We start from the raw sequence: 21,554 nt of genomic DNA, 5'->3' as shown, positions 1-21,554 counted from the left end.
AGCCGTCACAGTGTCTTTTATTATTTATAGTTTTTAAATAAAATGCATTCAAATAAACTTTTTACTGCATTTTTAACAAGATGTTTATATTTTTTATTTGAGGATGGTGTCTAATTAAAACTTACAGAAAATAAATCTCGGAAAATCAAATTATTGTTCTCAGTCAGAGTAGGGAGAAACGAAATTACTCCATAGTAGGCCTCTTTTTCATGTGTACTCGTTCCACTCTCTTGTCCCATATGCATTTTCAGTATTGTAGCTAAAAACTATCGTCTCATAGATCTTACTTTTAAGGTTCTCTTTAGACTGAAAAAAAATGAAAGGTCACACGGATCCATATAAATTTTCTCGGTGACAACTGGATGGGTGGAAGAGGGTAAAATCAGTAATTGACCAACAATTGCAGCACAAACTAGGCTGAAAGTGCAGGAGCATCATAATGGTCACGTTTCCGTTCGCGTCGAATATCTACTTTTTGGGAATTGTTTTCAATACTGCATTGATGTACTCAATGGTAATTAATTTACTGTCACTTACTAAACTATTCACTTCAGCTACATTTTTTTCTCATTTCTAGCAGTTGAATGACACTGGACTTGCGTCAGTTTTCAGTTTCGACAAATATCAGAAGCAAAACTGAGTGTGCACCTAATATTACATATGAGAATTTTACTACCGTATCTATAATAAATACGTATTACTGACCTCTTCTTCTTGAGATACTGCCAGTTCGGGTTCATTTTCCTCTAATCTACTCAGCAGTTTATCCTAGAAAAAGTAAAAGGTGGGGGAAAACAATTACTCGTTATATTTTCTATGAGTTTTAAGCATAATATCTGCTATCATTATATTGCTAATATCAATGTATCAGTAATTTTTATTACAGTGTTATCTAATATGTTAGTAATATTTTTTTCAAAATTTAATATAATATCTAATACATAAATCGATACATATTTAACAAATAATAATGTTATTCGATCGCGGTATATGAAGAAGAGAATAAGAAGAAATAGCAACAGTAATATTTATACTCTAAACTACAAACAAACTCTTGTTTCAGCCGCAATCGTCTCATTATTTTTGTATGAAATCCATCACGGATGTAAATCTATAGTAGAATAACACTCTCTGACTACTATGGATTTCTTTGTCAAGTATATTGCCCGCAAGCGTCGTTTTGCAGCCTACTGTTAAGTTTTGAATTTTATTATTATTACTTGGTATCTTCATGAAATCCCAAGACTTACTGTGAGAGGCATCGGCATCAATCCATCACTACTTTGGTAATTATGTATGTATGTTCTCTGGAGAATATTTGCGTCTATTTTTTTTAAGTTAAAATCTTGCTCACTGAGTGCAAATCTAGGTAACTCACCTGTGAATGAAAAGTTCTCATAAAGGTTCCTGAGATTTGAACCCGTGATTTCTACCAAAAGGACGTATGTCGCGCCATCTTTCCGTTTGTATTCTCTTTCTAGCAGAGCTGCGTTACTTTTTAATTCTTCCGTTTTATAAAGATATACGAATGCTGACTCATCTTAACTGGAAAAGTCTAAATCACAAGGGCTCGTTGATGTCCCTAATTAGACTCCATATAAAGCTGAACTGGTGAAACCAACTCAAAAGAACTGCAACTTCCATTCCAACTACATGTCAATCCTAAACTTTTAGACCGGTATCTGTACGTTAATGTGTGATACCGCAACTTAAATTTGGCACTCCCTGCTGTTCTCATGACGTATTCCGAAACGTACCTCAAAAGAAAAAAAAAAAAAACTGCATACTTTCAGTTAAAAGCTACAGAATGCATTATGATAGCTTTTCTTGATATTCGTAAATTTATTACCATCGAATGTGTAATTCCATGGACTACTTTGATACTGATATAAAAGTTATAGTTATTAATGATGCATAACCTATCAGCTCGAAATTAATCTGGTACATTATACTTTACAAATATATCAAATACATTCTGATTTTTAACGATAATAAAACCAATACAACGAAGTATTCCCTTTCAAACAACACTTAAATAAATGAAAGGGTTACTTCAGATCAGTTAGTTATTTTTGATTTTTATGGTGCAAATACATCAAAGGTCATACTGCGCCAGGACACAGGTTACTACAGCACATATGGTAAAGGGGTAGTAGGACAATCACAAACATCCAAGCCCCTGGCGGGATTCGAACCCGCAGCTTCTTGACTGGAAAGCTGATATGCTAACCACTTGGCCAACCAGGCTGTCCTTCACATGTGCTGATGATTTACACATCAGCACATGAGATATTTACTTATAGATGAAGTAAATATGAAGACGATGGTGCACATTTCAAAAGAGAATGTTTGTGATAAATATCTGTATGAAGAAATTTCAATGAAGAAATCGATCTTTCTTTCTTTGTAACTGTAAATTTGTTACAAATCCACATGAAAAGAGCTGATTGCTGTCTTTTGGCTTGAGCAGAATTCAGATTCATAGCTAGGCAAAACTTTGCATCAAGAATAAGTTCCATCTCTCAATATTTCATCCTTCTCTATCACGAGATGAGACTAAGCACAATAATCCGTTCTACATAGGAATATCGCTATTCTTTGAAATATGAGCCGTGACATTTCCCTATTTCCCAGAACGCGAGTATGCAGAATCCATTGCCACAGTTTGTTCGGCGATGGATTCTGCATACTGATGCCAAGAAATTGTCCATCTGGATCTGTTTTTGAAACAGCTCTGTGCTCACTCATCTCTCTATTAATGCAGTCAAACTAAGTTTTGAAATAAAAATTTATTTCGAAGAGGAGTATGAAGTTCAGAAAATGATGTTACTATGTGAATACAGTTGTATATAATCAAACAGTGACACCGCTCATTGATTATAAGGAAGTTTAAATTCCTTCCAGGATACAATGAACCATTATAAGAGCTTTACAATAAATAAGGTGAGAAAAAGCTCACCATCTTATGAGGAGGTTAAGCGGGAGGTGTCCCTTCCGGAAGCTTTATCTCCTCAACCAGAAACTGCTTTCTCATCTAAATGCTCAATGACAATAAACAGCCATCCATCTCACATGATTTGGAGGTCAAGAATAGTCATTTGTTTGTGTCTGTTTATTCATCTATTTCAGCATAACCAAATTATAGTCCATTTTGGCTTATGTATTTCTGTTTACACTGAAATAATATTGACTTATAATCACCTGCCTAAATATCACGGAGATAATTATTCCACTAGATATCAGTGTGGATCAGTAGGCATCATATTTGTAAGACATGGGACAGTCCTTGAACAAAAACATATAGACGCTGTCTATATGTTTCACATCAGGTTTTAGAACATTCCGTATCTGTTTGACTGGTTTGAGATTCTTGGAATTCATCAGCCTTCCAAGATACACAGACGAATACATTCGATCTACGGACAATACACTGGCCCCATAGCCATAGTTGCTTCGGCCATAAATCCAAAACAAAAGCAATCCACCTCCTCTTTGAAAGCGCTAGTTCAGTCGGCTTCTATCCGTTTTGTGTAAGCTTTTGGTATTATTAGCTTTTTTAAGTTTTCACGAATTTTACAAGATATTGAATGAACTCATTTTCACATGTGCTGCAAGTCTGCTGTATTATTATTTATTCTCACAGTATTAATAAGTTACTCGAATCTTTTACCCCCATAACTGAGTAGATATGATACATGCAGCTCGGGTATCCTATACCCAGGATCGATTTCCGTTTTCATTCAGGAAGTATATTAGTCTGTCTTTGAAGAAGTGACAGTTTTCTCCTGCTGAACATTCCGGTTTTGTTCTGTTATACAGATTGTTAATAGAAATAGTTACAATTCTGTCCGAAGATTTTTAACAAATGGTATCGCATCGTTACATTTCAGAATACACGGTAAAATTGTTGATGAAACTGACAAATCCGTTTCTTCCACTTGAATATTATTCATGTGAATGCCATCATTTATGTTTCTCTATCCAACTGGATATAGTTCATATTCACAAAAATAGTTCATAATTCTGTTTGTCAATAAATTTCGTTCTTTCTATTTACTTTTCGCAAACAAATGTGTGTCGCTTTTAGGTTTCTTTCCTTTTTTTAATTACTTGACGTTCACTGCTGAACACTTCTGCTCTACAGTGTTCTCGAATACTAAAGCAAAAAAACCATAAGTCGATTTTGTTATCTACAATATATTATAATGATAAAATATTTAGCAGGTGACCTTTAGATTCATTTAACATATCGTTTAAGTTTAAATTTGTCATTCTGAAATTAGAAAAATACCGATTAATAGTAGTAATAAGAGTTAATTGTGCGCTTTCTGTGTAATTGAGTTTCTATTTCCTCGTTTCAAACACTAGCTAACTGTTATCGGAAAACAGTAAGTTTATAGATAAAGAGAGAAGCATTCAACAATGGGATAAAATTGGTTTTTACCTAAGCAAGCACACTTTAGGAAGACGTCTACATGTAACATACTTGAGGTATAAATAGCAATCCATATATAAGTATCCAAGTTATAAAGCCAGTGTCTGATGTCCCTTGCTTCAAGTTATCTGTTCAGTGATAAGGGGTCTCATTTCTTTACACATGCTTTTTTTCCGGCTCGGATGACGTTAGTCTAGTGACGTCAGACTCTCACCCACGCATTCATTTGCTGTTTAGATAACAGCATTTGTTACTTAGCAACGGGAAACCTGGAGAATTCGTTACCTAGACAACCGCCTCTCGCAATATGTGAAAGCAACTTGGTACGAATACAACTGCTGTTATTTAGAAGCGACTGTGTCTTGCATAGACAGCTAAAGATGAAATCAATGTTTCACAGATTGAAAATATGAGACCCGTGAACCTGCCATGTTGCTATTTGGTAGAAAGATGAAGCATCTCAAAAAAAAAAAAAAAAGAATACTTGCGGATGGCAGATGCAGTCATGAGGATGCACTTCAATTCGATCTCAGCTTCCTGGATTCTGAAATTCACTTAATTTCCTGTTCATATAAAAAGTTTCTCAAAAATATATTCAAATTCTTCATAATGATATCAAATTGAAATTGATTTTACTAATTTCAAACAATTAAGAAGCCGTCTGAAGCAATGCTGTTACAAAAATGGACTTATTCCCCCAAAAAATTGACTTATTCCCCAGAATTAAAGCCAGAAACTGTCGAGAATATATTTGTTCCATTTACATTTCTAGTTACAGTGCTATCAGTCTTTAGCTTACTGGATCATGAAGAAAAAGCGGATCTCATATGCCCAATAAAAATGTCATGCATCGTAGTGGTGAAATTACGAATTTCTATGTAAATGTAGTTAAAATAGCTTTCTCCTCCTCCTTTAAAACAACAACAAATCCTTTCGTGCACTATCCTAAGATAAATTACAACTTCCAAAATTTTATGCATTATAATCTTCTATACCAATACTACACACAAGCGATATGGTCTATTTTTATTATCTCATCTCTGCGACTCTGACAGATGTTTACCAGAACACCATTAGAGAAAGCCAGTTTGCTATATATATATATATATATATATATATATATATATATATATATATATATATATATATATATATATATATATATACAGAGCACCGCTGCAAGTTTATTGCCACCACAGAAAACTTTTTCCGCTATACTGAACATTTCTTAATGAAGAATAAATGGAAGGAGTGCAGCAACTATTTGGACGAGAACCGATAGTGTAATTATCATACGAACCCAACTCAAATGAGAAACAATGCTGTAAGCATAAAGGATATATTGAGAAAATGAGCCAATTAGCTATAAAATCAGCAGAAGGTCCCAGAAGAATGAAACTATGCTTACTTCCTTATTTGCGTCTGAAGTTATAACCAATTAAGTTGGATTTTTAGCAAACTTAAAATAACCGCTGATACGTAGGAACAACTGCGCACAGTCGACAGGTGCCCTCCTTGTGCACTTCACTGCAGAGACCCATAATTAAGTTTATTGATCTGGTTTCCAGTTCTGGGGAGCCGTTGCGTGAAATGTTGCGCGAGCAAATTCCACGAGGCTGATTTCCAATTTATTCAGAAGAGTTTTCTATTTATTACTAGTAAAAAGGAAAGTCAAGAGTTCGAATCCCATTACTGAGCTTGAAAGATTTTTATGGATTCTTCAGTAGGAAACATGGTTTCCAGATGCGTACAGAGTCAAGCTATTGTGTTTCGCCTTTCACAAGATAGACAAAAAAAAAAAAAAAAAAACCTTCGGGATGCATCCATCTTACAGAAAAAAAAAAATCATGCCTCTCTTCTTGAATTTGAGCTTTCCTGGATCTTTTTTGAAATGTAGCTGTTAGCCGATCTCAGATCAGAATAGGAGGATAGACAGATGATCAGAAAACGCTTATTTGATGCACATCTACACCTATTTAATAAAAACAAGATACGGGCATCTCTTGGCCTTAGCTGCATCTACTTTAATTCAGCCACTAGCTAAAACTCTTTCCAAATATATAAATGCAATCAAGGATTTTATAAATCTAATTAAACTTTTAACTGAATTGTTTGTAAATGTTAACAGTATTAATAAACATGTATTATACTTCACAAGAAATTATGTTCTTATTTTAATCCTGTACCCAAGCGAATGCACGAAATAACTTCACTACCAGACTAGTCTACTTGTATATGGGAAGGCGTCTTCCGATGTTGATTTCACATCAGTTGCCTCGGTATCCCATAATACCAAAATATTGTCAGAAGGGTCACTACCCAAACCAATTTCGACCTTTACTGAGTCCTTATCAGTGAAAACCAGATACAAGATTATACTAAGATTAAATTAGTGCAGAAATCATATTTTCCATATACAAATAAAAAAGATGTATAACTGTATTATTACATACTCCGAATGAGAGATAGTTGTGGAAAGTTCCTCTTATCAAGAATATTTAATAATAAGTTGATGCACCTTTTCAGTTTGAAGTAAATTATACTTAGCAATAATCTAATTTCTTGTCAAATATAATACGCATCGTAACCAAGCAAGAAAAATTTTCACAAATATTAATAAACGTTTCGCAAAATTCGTATAAGAGCGATTTTTCAGTTTGTCTGGATACTCAAGCTTTTTGTGATTTTGTTGAAAAATTATATTTCGAATCCTTACTAAAATGTATAGCCATTCCAGCTTTTTTTGTTTCACTCTGATCATTTAGGCATGCAAATGATAAAACGTGAGGAAGTTACATACACCATAAGTCAATATGGCTAAGTGGAATTTAATAAAATATGGATTTTGGCTGTATACATAAAGTTCAATTTTTATTTCCATCGGTGTATTTTACTGACAATATCTATTAAACAAAATCGAACTGATATTGATAATTCCGTACCACTGTTTGGAATGCAATGACATTTGGTATTTAGAATCACTATTAAACCTTAAACTTTAAGGATCAAGGCTGGATAACTGGGAGGAGACTCTATATAGACTTTTGATGAATGCGAAAACCGATCAAGGCTTCTAACCTGATGTCCAGTCATCACCTTCTCGTGGTGCACTCTGTTGGATATCTACCTGGATACTGAACGAATAACTGAACGAATTTGGTTGGCTTTAGCCAACCAAATTGTATTCTTATTGACTTAAACCATAATTCAAAATGGTAGTATAACATGATGGAATTTCGTGACGGCTGGAGCGTCGGCCATTCAAACAAGGGCCCCCACTGTTTTCCTCAGGGAACCAGGGTGAAAAGTCAGCTACTGGAACAAACCCCCAACTCAACATCAGCAGAGATCAAGATTGACACCATCAACATAAGAAGCATCAATGGAAAAGAAATGGAACTAGTAGAAGAATTGAATAAGTACCAGATCGACATAATAGGTGTTACTGAAACAAAGAAGACAAAAACGGGTGATCTTTCTAAGCAACAAATACAAGATGTTATGTATATATACAGGCAATAGCAATCAGGGAAAAGAAGGAGTTGAAGCTATAGTACTAAACACTAAATATGAGGATAATCTTCTTGAATGGCAGGCAATATCAAGTAGAGGAATGTGAGCTAATATCAGAATAGATAACTGGATAGTGAGACTTGTTTGTGCTTATGGTGATCCCACAGAAGGTTTTCTACTAAAGAAGAAGTGGAGGAATTGTTCAAGGCATTAGAGAAGGCAGCTGACAAAACGAAAAAGGAAAAGTTACCCTTGTTGGAGATCTAAACAGCAGAGTAGGAAATGATTACCAGACATGTAAGAATGTTTGAGGAAAATTTGAGAAAAGAACAGAGCTAATAATAATGATAATTACCTGCTAGATTTCTGCTCAGGACATGGAATAGTTATTACTAACACCATATTCGGACATGTAAATGTGCACAAATTCACATGAGAAGATGCAATGCATAAGAAAACTCTCATTGACTATGTTATTGTCAACAGCGATGTTTTTTCACTGGTTTAGGACAAAAGTATACATAGGATTTGAAGTTTTAGCCTAAAATAAGACGTAAAAGGTTGAGAACATGTATATACTGAATGAAAAAAAAAGTGCACTTACATTAAAAGTTTGCATGTGTTTTCATAAATTTATTTACATGAGCCAAAGCATACTGCGGTGATAATACATACTAGTAATGTTTTAGTTGTTTTGATGCGATATTATTTTTAAGTGGGCCTTCGTAGCTAGTTGGTATTGACGAAGCCCTTTGCTCGGAAAGACTTAGGTTCGAATCCCGCTAGAACACGAAGAACGGGACTTTTCAGCTAAAGGTGAGTTAGCTGTCTCATACGGAGGTGAAGGTGTTTTTATTTGGACTTCTAATTTATTCTAACCGAATTTATTCGGTTTCTAGAAATGAATAAAAGGAACCCTTTTATTCTAGAAACTCGCTTCTCCCCCCCCCCTCCGCAAAGCAGGAAACCGTCCCCCATAAAAATACTCTTGGAGAGATATAGAGAGGAATGCCAAGCCCTTTGCATTACATCGCCTAAATACCTACTCAAGATTACTCAGCTTGTCTTGTACGGATGAATAATAATAGATGAATTATTTTTAACTCAGTAGACGTACTTTTTGTGGTGTTTTTTTTTTATTATTCATGAATTTATCTCGCGGACCGCACAGGATTTCCTTCACTGAATAAGCCTCATGCCTTGTAACATGGTGGTGTTTTTTTCCCTTTCAGTTTCCCACCGTAGGTGACTTGGTAGTCATTGCCCACAAAGTGTTCCCGGTGAGATTTTTACAGGGTGGTTAACCATTGCTTCCCCCCACCACCAATTTTATTCGGGATCGGCATATGGCTGGTGAAACCCCCATCACCTCCGTATGAGACCGGCTAACTTACCTTTCGTCGAAAGAGACCAGATAAAGGTTCCTTACGTCACTGACGGGAATCGAACCCACGTCCTTCCGACCAAAGGGCTTCGTCTATACCGACTGAGCTGCGGAAGTTCCTTCTGACATGAGCATTACTAAATAAAATGGCAGTAGACCTTTACTATTTTATTATATTAAGCACATAATCTGATATTGTTTCACTTAAGTGTTTATTTTTTTTTCTCGACGATTGGCTTGAATAATTTCAAAAGGCAAAGAATTACCCATCCCACGAATGTTGCGTCCTAATATCAAAACAATGACCAACAAATTTAAACTATTTTTGCAAATCAAATTAATTTAAGAGATTCTAATGTATCTCGTGGTTCTACAATCCCAAAAAAACGTCCATCACGTAAGGAATTTTTAACTGATGTGCGCTTTAAGATTTTAAAAGATTTTATCATGAATTATTCAAGTGATAATACTCAAACTTTAAATTATTGTCGCTTAATTATCCTTCGGTAGATGAGAACTCTTAAGCAGGTAATTGATAAATGAATAGAGAGATGATTTGAATATGTTACATCAAGTAACTAATACAAATTCAGTCTCTCTGAGTTCTGTTCTCACTTGTGCCCAGATGTATTTGAATTTGATTTATCACAGTCACATTTAAAAGCTGCGCTATGAAACAAGAGCGAACTACTTTTATGTATGGTTCGTTTCAAGTATTAAGTAGCAACAAAACATCACTCATGCAGTAAAGAATGCATCCTTTCATAATTGTGGTCGTGAAATAAGTGAGTAGGATTTTTTTTAAAAAAGTTCTCCTCTTTGCTGATGCCTATTGTGTAAAGTTCATTTTTCTCGGCGAATTAAGGGAAAAAAGTCAGTCTATGATTTCTGTAATACCAATGATTTGAAGAGAATCAAAAATACCACGTAAATGATTATTACCAAAGTATGTGGATTTTCTCGGAAAACAAATATTTGATAAAATTTATCCAATACTTAGAAACTGTGTTAAGACCAATTCCTCACTGTCTAATACCTTCTCCATCATCACAAGATATTTCAGTATTGACGGATAATAAATCTTCTGCTTCTGGCTCAGATAAGGAAGTCATTGTCATCAGATGAAAGCATTTATGAAACTGTTGACGAATGTCATCTGGCTGCCTAAAAGGAATTAAACGTTCTTGTTATAGATTTGAATTTATGTAAGTAGCAATCTAGACTGCATGGATCCCATCTTCAACAACAATAATGAAGGTTGGTTCTCGAAAGGGAAAACTTCTGTTTTCAGAAGTATAAACAATTTTTTTAGATTCGTGATTTTGATCGTAGTTACAAATCTTTAATCAACGTTGCCCAGTTTTTTTAATGTGACTCTTACCCACGAAAGGTTCTTAAATCTCTATTATAGTGTGCTAAAGTTTTTATTCTATTTATTTTTACATAATCTGGAAACACTGTTTTAAAGAACCAAATATGAATTTTTCAAGCCACTTCGGGTTCTCCATAAATCTGGTATGATCTCGCATTAATCTCAAATTAGGTGTGAGAGGAATTTCATCTCACACCTAAAGATAATAATAAACTTCCACGACCATGGCGGGATGTGAACCCGCAGCCTATTGTCAGGAGAGCAAATATACTAACCACTCGGCCAACCAGGCCGCATAGCGTGGATACAAATCGAAGTAAGGACTTTCTATTTTCTTCCACAGCGATGATCGCAAAAATTAGTTTCATTCAATGCAGTATAGCAAATTTGAATACTATGCAGTATTTAAATGAGGTATACTTTGTGTGTGGCAATTTGAATATGTTAAAAAAATGGGGGGGGGTACTCTCAATATATAAAATATTATACACCAATGTTTAACAAACACTTAAAATTTAGAATTTTCTATACTTTCGATCTTTATGATTTCGTTCATTTTTTTCCACTGTATTGCAACACAGTATCTATGTAGATCGAAAGAAATGAATTCTCATTTTTCATGTACTAGAAATGAAATTCCTTTATCTACAAATATCTTCGTGACAGACATACTTTTATAGACCCTGAACGTCAGTGATAAGTAGCTGGCTGAGGCTTAGTTACTCCTGGTAACACAATGTGGTTGGAAAGAGTCGATATTTTGCCAAATCCGTTTTCAGTAGAACGTGGCGTATTCTTCACGGTATTGACAAATGTATCCTCTGCTTTACGCAGTCGTATATACGTGAAACCTGTTCTTTAAAATAAATCGTCAAGAATTTTCATGTCCTTATTATATCTAAAGAGATTTATCTGCAAACTCTGAATATCTTGAGACTAAAAATCAATAGGTCATCTGTCTAATCTCATGGATGAAAAGAAAAAGCACTTTTTGTATTAAATCATATAGTGTCAGTTGTATCAATGGGTCTGTTGGGGCATTTTACTGTTTCTGTAATATCATCTCCTTTTGTATGTGAGTGGAGGAAATAAAATAAAAAAAAAAAGAAAGTACCAGTATAGTAGTCTGTCACCATAGACACGAAAAGTTTTATTTAGTTTTTGTGCTCATGGAAAGGAGTTTTGCAATATAAAAAGAATCGCTAATGCTCTTTCACTGAGTTATTTTACTATATAGAACATTTTCCTGTAATAATAAAATAAAAATTCTCCCTGTAATAATAAAATAGTCTTTATGGAACAAAAATGCAAGAGAAGAGTTTGATTTAGTTTATACAAATGACTGAAGATCTAGGGCATAAAGCTTACTGGATAACGTGTTTTCTAATGTACTTGCTAAGTGAGACAGGCTGCTGAGGTCATCGCCTCTAACATTATTTGCATATCATTCTGTAGTTTTGCCATACACCCTAAGTAAGGTTAGCGACCTGGTAATATGTTGGTAAATCACATAAACATACTGGGAACTCAAACTCAGGTTAAATTACTAACGGAACCGCACACCAGTGTAGCTAGGAAGAAGGAAGGACAATGCACTTTGATTCAAACATGAATATTTTTCTTCGTATAATGAGTGTGTAATAATAGTGCGATTTCAGCTTTTACTGCGTGGTTTGATAGTTTAAAAAAATCGAGCTAAAATTTTATTTTCCAATCGGAAAATGTTTAGGATAGCCATTCTCAAGTTTTCATGAGGGGAAAGGTATCCGGTCACAGATTTTATGTCTTCAAAAAGTCTCCATTGCTGCACAAACTAGCCATTTTTGTTCCAGGTGTTTATCGCAACTTTTCATCTCCCCCCCCCCCCCGTGTGTGTGTAGGACTCATTTTTCAGACTGAAGGTGTTGTCTCCATAAAGTATATTTTAAACCAACTGAATTACTGTCTAATCTTAAGAAAATGAAATAAAGTCTATATACAATGTGAAATGAAAAAATTATTCACTAGTAAATCATTCTGTGTCCAAAAGTTGAGAAAAGTTAGTCTGGTAAATATAAATTTGGGATAATGAGAGAGGATTAATGGGTCTTTTTTTGCCAAGAACTGAGTTTGTTTGTCATAAAGTAATGGACCATGCAAAATACAAGGAACTACGTTTAGAAAACAGTTCTGTAGAGAGTACGCAACTAAATTCTCTTCTCTATAGTCCCTTTTATAAGAAATTATATTTGGTGAATTCAGACATTTTAAAAATAGCGTCTTTTTCACTTTCTAATCCGAATTGAAAAATAATTTTGTTTATAATAAAAGTTTTTTCCCCTCAGTCTTTTTTCACTTTTACAGAGAATTTGATTTTTTTAAATCGACAGCACATAAAAATATTAATAAATATATAAATAAAATCATTGGGTGTGGTTCAGAAAACCAATTTGACTCTTTTCGGAGATTGAATTTTTAGAAAAAATATTTCAAATATTGTTTCCGCTAAATTCAAAAAACGTTCAAATCATTACAAGGAAGCTTGTTGCATTATGTGTATTATCTGTTATCATTAATTAAACTAAATGACAGCGATCTTTGTCATTATTATTTAGTGAGTCAATTAACGTTAACTGTATTAACTTTAGTTAATAGAACAGCTAAATGTTAACTATACTTAAACTTATGTTAATAGAACATAATTAAATTGCAGTTAATTAATGCAGTACTATATTATTTATTAATACGATACTTTTTTATTAATGAGGAGAGACTGACTTTTGACACGATTGTTGCAATATTTATGTTGACATTGGAATTAAATGACGGTTTCGGCTGTACTTTTTTGATGCTTATTAGCCGAAAAAACATGAAATATTTCCTGTGACATTACGGCATTTACTGATATTCAATGCAGTCCTCTTCCAAGCAGATCCCTTGCAACTTAATAAGGCAAATGCTACTTTCGTTTTTTTTTTTGTGAGTTTTAGAAAAATTAAAAAAAAATATCGCAGGGTGCCGATAAATAGTATGTAACAGCATTCATGCAACTTGAACAGAGATTTTGCTCTGCTTTAACTCTGCGGCAAAAGCAAAGCACATCCAGAAAACCAAATCTTTGATTTGGCTGGTATTAGTCTGATCTTTAAATGTATTCCATGACGTTTCAGATGAACAACAATTATTTAATCAGATCATATGATACCTGTACTGTACATAAATATATATAAGATGCAAATGCATGAATTAGATAATTACATCATAAAACTAACAAATGAAATCTCAAATTCAACATATTTTTCCCGACTTATGATTGACGTGCAGGTCTGATGACCTGTTACAGCCAAGTTGCTTGACTTTTTTTTTCATGATTTCAGGGGAATATTCGGTTGTTTGCTAATTATGCAAAACTGGGGAGGCCAATAATTGATAAAGGCGATAGACTGGCAGTATGGGTGAATGGTAGTGGTTGTCAATTTAATGTTGCAAAATGTAAGGTGGTTATGCATTTCCCGATGAAAAGATTGCATGCTGATTACATTGATGGTACTTGATTGCAAGAAATTGAGGCCAGGGACTTCGGGGTAATGATAAACAGAGAGTTGAAGTTCAGGGGATATATTGAAGAAGTTGGGAAAATAGCTCAGTGGGATTACTTGGATGTTGAAGAACATTGACAAGTAAAGATAAGGATATTATTATCCCTATTTATAGGAATACAATTCGGCCACATGTTTACTATTGTGCACATATTTGGTCACTTGGATTACTTGCGAATCAGAAGGTAGTGGAAAGGATCCAAAGATGAGTGACTAAGCAGGTGACCGGACAGGTGTATGGAATACCCCTATGAGAATAGACTGAAGGTGTGTGAGTTGAAAAGTCTAGTTGACAGACGGAAAAAGAGGGGACATGATAGAAAGTTATAAGTTGTTACAAGGAGTTGTATAAGATTGACACTAATGAAAATTTTCACATAGCGAGTAGACAGAGAACCAGGGATCATCCCTGAAAGTTGTGCAAGGGTATGGTTAGTGTTCAGACTAGATTTTTTGCTTAGAGAGTGGTGAATAACTGGAATGAATTGCTAGAGGAGGTTGTGAGTGCTTTGAAATGAATTATGTAAGAGGTATAACAGATATTGTGTGAATAATGGTTAGTATAGGTTTCCCACAAAGTTTTCGGATTCCTTCTAGAGATTCCCGTATAATAATAATAATAAATACTGTTGATAGAAACGTCACAATCTGCTATTCCTGTCAGTGCGCTGACTCGCATAGAAAAAAAATCATACAGAAAACGTCGCACTATATTCGATTATAAGACTGGCGTCACGCTTTCAGTTGGGAAGCTCTTGTAAATGATCCTCGGGTTTTGACAGGATTCGAAGATGGACGTTCCAACCATAGGGCATCATCGGTAGTGAAACAAAGCAATTTTAAACAAACAATTTTTTTAGTTTCTAAGATTCCTGTGTTTATTTTGAAATTCTTGATAATTTCGGTATAAAGACCACATAATTCTACATTTCTCTATTAGTTTCGTATACCTCTTTTTATACACTTTTTCGAACATGTTTGTTCGATATATATCAGTTAAACGACAAGAAACTTCTACCGTATCAAACTGGATTGTCAGTGGTTGAAAACCTTGGTTTGACAATTGGATGCGTAATTGCATAGTACTTTCTGAAATGCTACGAACACCTCGGTGTAGTTAAAACCAAAGCATCATCGTTCATCAAAAACCTCGCACATGAAGGACTTGAGATATAATACACATGATGTTTTGAAACATGATCATTGCAGCTAAGTGCATATACCATCATGCATCCAGTCTTAAACCAGTTTTCAAATTGATTCTATTCAAGCTTCAATACAATGAAGATCTCCTGTCTGACAAACTCTCCAGAAGAAGTGTACAAAAAAAGTATACGAAATGCAGTAAAGAATAAAACTAATAAAGTTTTATCTTAGAATTGTGTGCTCTTTATACCTGAACGCTCAAGAAAGACAAATTTGGTATATGCTCACATCTTGAAGCCTAAGAGAAAAACGAGAGTATTTCTCTTACTAATGTAATGGAACTATGTAAGATTGAGATAAAATTTGACCATTGCCGAAACTGGAAATATTTCACAGCAGCTGGGTTTTGATGTCAGCTTCATAGCGAGGTGTTAAAAACTAATATCTTAACTAATTACATCATAAAACTAACAAATTAAATCCCAAATCATCTTTCATTAACTGTTGGGTTTAGTGGCCTGTCAAGGCAAAGTAACTTGACTTTCTATTCAAGAGCGAACGTTGCAATCCTTCCTTCCGCTTGTAAAGGATATTTTAAACACAAGCTGGCTTACTCACGCTAGGAAATGTTTTTGTTTTGATATTCACAAAGCGCTCTTCAAACTTGAGATTCATTTTGTAAAATGCATATAATGATACGTTGAAACAATATATTTGAATCTCTAATACAAATATTTAAAACTGGAAGTTGAATGGCATTTTAAATAACACTGAATAAATAGCTTTAGGAATAACGCTCCTATTAATTCAAATACTTAAGTTTTCATTCGGTAATGAAACTGAGGCTCTTTCCTGCTGGATATTAATAATAATAACAATTTATTGATTATTAGAAAATTAACTTAACTGAATAACAGAAACACATTAGAAAGGCTCGAGTTATTTCCATAAGATTAAACCCCCAACCTATAGTGCAATTTTGATTAAAATTAGCTGGCCTCAGCCTTCGATATATCTAAATAAAGATTCGCAATTTCTTTTGATTCTCAGTTTTTATGAGACTAAAACAGGGACTCTATTCAGGATAACTGAACACGAAAGATAGCGAAATGTAATTTTTACATAGTACAAACATTTGTAATGCGATGAACATTAAAAAAAAAAAATCGCCAAGTGAGAGTAGCCTTTACCTCTCCGAGCAATTCTAACAATCGTAAACAGCTTTATAAGCCATTTATACCCCTTGAAAGACTCTGCGTATTTTTGAAATCAACATGTAAAATCCTTTAAAGCACATGAGGTCCTGTTCATAAACATGAGTTTGTACATTATATAATGTATAAAATCCCTCCTAGGGTAACCCCCCCCAACATGATTTCTGATTTTTAACTGTTTGGCACTGCAACTGGATAATATATCTGGAATTGGATTCAAACATGTTAAGCAATGTAAACTTTTTTTCTTATTGATTTTTGTTTATCTATTGATATAAAATATATAATTCCTGAAACAGAGTGAGTATAATTCCACTAGTATGTTACTTACGTTCTCTGAACCCCCCCCCCATGTTCTTTAAATATTCACAAGCCATCATTTGCGAACTATCACGTTCTGTTTCTGCAGTTCACAGAAAAGCAGCTTTGAAATAATTTATTCAGAGATGCGGTGTTGTGAAATGGCTTCCACCATAAATTCGAATGTCGTAACCATTTCGTCTCCTCTTGCCATAAGGACCAGGAAGCTAAAAAAAGCAACCAATTTTTCGCGAAGCGAATTCGAGTTGTGTGCACGCTACGATTATAAACTTGCGTGCTAGAGTTTTGTGATGTCATATTTCCTGTAAATTATTGAACCGCTAAGAACGCACAAGCATGTCACGTCTGTATGTTGCAACTGACCACACTGACGTATGATTTGTTGGCGTGTGAAAATCGAGATTAAATTTTGGGGATGAGATGCAGTCCTGCGTAAATATGTACATAAATAAAAATTCATTACATTGGGGATTACTTTCGATATTTTAATTTTTCTTCCTTTATTTACTGCATTTAGATTTTTCTGCCTTGTTAAATATTGCTTTATTTGTTCTCAATATGTACTGTATGTATTATAATGAAACTGAATTCTTGATAGCTGCCGGTTATTATAAAATGGCAGTCAACTGTGCTATATCTTCAATATAGTGGAAGAATGCCCCCAGAATAGGTGACTATATTAACAACATATCTTGTAGATATTTAAAATACTGCTTGGCAGATGGAACTTCCAAGTCATCGTTCGAGAATTATTCATTAGTCAAATTGATACTACCGGCTTGAAAGGCTGATCAAATAACCGAAAAGAATTCTATCTCGTTATGTTGCAAGTAAAAGAAAGGAACAATGATTGTGAAAGAATAACTCTCCTAAATGCGAATGGCAGATACAGAACAGATTGTTAACCTAGTGTATGACACAGAATTCAATACTACCTCTACACTGGAGGAAGAAACTCGAATGTTTGAGGACGTACTAGAGCTGCTGCATAAACAGAATATGAATTTAGCAATAGGGACTGATAGGACATCGTCATAGATGTTAAAGGGAACAATGACTGTTCCTTTGACTTGGTTGTATAATTTAAGTCTAAGCACAGGGAAGATTGAAACATTCCACAGGAGTAGAAAGAATATATGATAATCCCATTGCACAAAAGTAGTGCAAAGATTGATGTATCTATTGACTTATCAGTAGTTTTGGCGTGGTGGTGAAGATTTTTGAAAAGTTGGTAACAGATATCCGAACTGTGGAATGTAGATTGTGAGGAGAGACTAATAATTTGTGGATGAGCAGACAGAAGAAGGGTGATATGAAAGACCTACAAATTTCTGAAAGGGCCATACATACAAAATACATGGAAATTTTTCATTTTTATGAAAAGTCGGGAGAGGGCAGCCATGGAAATTGAGAATGAATGCAATCAAGAAAAGGATGAGAGTTAGATTTTTCTCTCTTAGAGCGGTGTGCGATTGGAATGGCTTATCTTTAGAGGTTGTGAGTGCAGATATTGTGAATGAATTCATGAGAAGGTATGAAAGAGGTGTGAGTGATGTCCTACCTCAGTGAGTTCCTGACTCAATGGAGGTCTCTTGTAGTAATTGTAAAGCCAGTCATTTCAAAAACATGTAGATGCAAATTTATTTCATAATACACTATAAACAGTAAATCAAAATATGTAATAATATAATACAAACGACATAGAAAATTTGCTCCAGAGCTCCAAAACAAAGGGAATACTAAGTGACCAAGATCTAATACTAAAAATATTAGCCTCTCTCTCTCTCTACACATGATACAATACAATACAAATACATGATATTGAATTATATTTGAATTTTGAGAAGATAGTTATTACACAGGCCTGCAAAATTTCAGACTATTAATCAGAAACAGTTAATAGTCTGGAAACTATTAACTGTTTCTGATTTATTTTTGACCGCTGATTTCAAATATCTCTTCCATTTTTCTCTAATCACGTAAGGATTTTTCAATCTTCTCAAAATTCAAATATAATTCAATATCATGTATTTGTATTGTATTGTATCATGTGTAGAGAGAGAGAGAGAGGCTAATATTTTTAGTATTAGATCTTGGTCACTTAGTATTCCCTTTGTTTTGGAGCTCTGGAGCAAATTTTCTATGTCGTTTGTATTATATTATTACATATTTTGATTTACTGTTTATAGTGTATTATGAAATAAATTTGCATCTACATGTTTTTGAAATGACTGGCTTTACAATTACTACAAGAGACCTCCATTGAGTCAGGAACTCACTGAGGTAGGACATCACTCACACCTCTTTCATACCTTCTCATGAATTCATTCACAATATCTGCACTCACAACCTCTAAAGATAAGCCATTCCAATCGCACACCGCTCTAAGAGAGAAAAATCTAACTCTCATCCTTTTCTTGATTGCATTCATTCTCAATTTCCATGGCTGCCCTCTCCCGACTTTTCATAAAAATGAAAAATTTCCATGTATTTTGTATGTATGGCCCTTTCAGAAATTTGTAGGTCTTTCATAAAATGGATATCAATATTACAGTAAAAGAGCTTTAAAACGCATTATATTAAGTAAAATAACAGTATTTAAAATTTTCCGTAAACATTTTTGGAATGAAAGTATCGGGGAAAAAAATTTTAATTAAAGATTAATCTTTAATTAAAATTTTTAATGTCTGATTTTTTTTTTAATTTTGCATTCTACTTACGTTTCTTTAAGACTTCAGTACACACACACACACACACACACACACACATATATATATATATATATATATATATATATATATATATATATATTAAAAATACCAAGCAATTTTAAACCTGGTTTTACTCCATTTCCCAAGTAAGCAAACAGACAAATAAGTCAAGTTTGCGCCTGCAAGTGATGCAAGTCTAGCTGATCCTACAGGTAGTGCAAGACCAAGGCAACTCGTGGTAAAGGTGGTATAAGCTCTGATCACTAATCTTAATATTTACCCTTAATTCCAAAACACATCTCCAAAAAGGGGATGCATGATGTTTTGTATTAAAGGCAAGGGGTCACTACCCAGACCGGTTTCGACCTTTATTGAGGTCTCGTCAGTGGGAACTAGGCTAGAAATACCAAGATTTAGAAATACAGAGCTTATAAGTATTTTACCTATAAGTCTTTAAAATACTTATGTCTTATAAGCTTATACTTATTTTATATATACCTATAAGCTTATACTTATTTTACTTGCAGGCACAAACTTGACTAATTTTCTGTTTGCTTACTTGGGAAATGGAGTAAAACCAGGTTTAAAATTGCTTGGTATTTTTAACATTTATTATACCCAAGGTAAAATACCTTCTACATTTATATCTCCTCCGGAGATTTTTATTTAATAAGGTTAAAACACCTTATGGCAACTTGTTCTGGTAAAATACTTATATAAGCTCTGTATTTCTAAATCTTGGTATTTCTAGCCTAGCTCCCACTGACTCGGATTACAAAATATTTGCAAAAATTATCTGCAGCCGCATCAAATGCGGTGTAGAAAGAATCATAACAAGCACCCAGGTTTACGGAATACCGGGTAGATCGATGGAATTAAATCTCTTTTTCTTAAGAGATCTAATCCGTCTGGCCAAAAATAAAAATTACCCTTTGGCACTTCTCTCTACGGATCTGGAAAAAGCGTTCGACAGCGTCAGACACACGTGCTTGCAGGACATCCTTCAGAAAATAGGTGTGGGCTGGAGGCTTAGGCAAACAATCAAAAACATCTACGCAAAGGCCTCTACCCAAATAGCTATCAACGGGTTCCTCTTGGAACCAGTTCCTATTAAAAAGGGGGTAAGACAGGGCTGCCCCCTAAGCCCTCTCCTCTTCTCACTCGCGTTAGAACCCCTCATAAGAAAAATTGATAACTCCCCTGCAGTTAGAGGAATACCGCTACCTCTAGTCTCCAGACAGAGCAAAATTGTAGCATATGCCGATGATGTAGTGGCGACGCTCAGAGATTCTGAGTCCATCTACATTTATTTCTGCATTTTGCAAAAATTCAGCATGGCCAGTGGTCTTCGCGTTAATACTTCGAAGACCAAAATTAAAATTTTTGGAAATTTCCATAGAAATAACCTTCCTTGTGGTTTAGTCCCGCAAACTCAGCCGCTAACAGTACTAGGCGTCACATTCACGGCGGGCCCGGTACTGCCTGTTAAGAAATTGCGGGAAGAGTGCGAAAAGAAAATAAAACCTTTTAAACCCAATTATTTCTCCTTCTACGGAAGAACAGTAATAATAAAAACAGTAATAATCCCCATGCTAATGCATACAATAAATATTACTAATATAAAAAAAACCCAAGAAGGACAACTTTACAAAATACTAATAGATTTTTTTTGGAACGGAAGAAAGCATGAGGTTAAAAAAGAATATCTAAAACTCAAAATCAATCAAGGGGGTTTCTCACTTCCGAAAAAAAAAACTACCTATTCTATGCAAACACTCTCAAAACCATAGGGAAGGCCTTAAAATCTATCCATATTTCAAGATCCCTTATTAAATACTTTCTAGGGCATTTTCTCCCCTACTTCGGGACCACGGGACATG

The 21,554-nt window shown here is 34.4% G+C and overlaps 1 protein-coding gene across 1 annotated transcript in view; it reads right to left on the bottom strand.

Moving 5' to 3' along the window:
- Nucleotides 1-21,554, bottom strand: part of LOC150105666 (uncharacterized) — a 48,980-nt gene that overhangs the window by 8,301 nt on the left and 19,125 nt on the right. The window contains exon 2 of the mRNA XM_090394986.1: nucleotides 706-768. Coding sequence (XP_090251112.1) covers nucleotides 706-768 — 63 coding nt within the window. The remainder of the gene's footprint in view (nucleotides 1-705; nucleotides 769-21,554) is intronic.

Source organism: Typopeltis vanoorti, chromosome 6 (assembly GCF_054136105.1).
Source record: "Typopeltis vanoorti isolate ZY-2024b chromosome 6, IOZ_Tvanoo_1.0, whole genome shotgun sequence".
NCBI lineage: Eukaryota > Metazoa > Arthropoda > Arachnida > Uropygi > Thelyphonidae > Typopeltis > Typopeltis vanoorti.
This window is presented reverse-complemented; position numbering and strand designations above follow the sequence as displayed.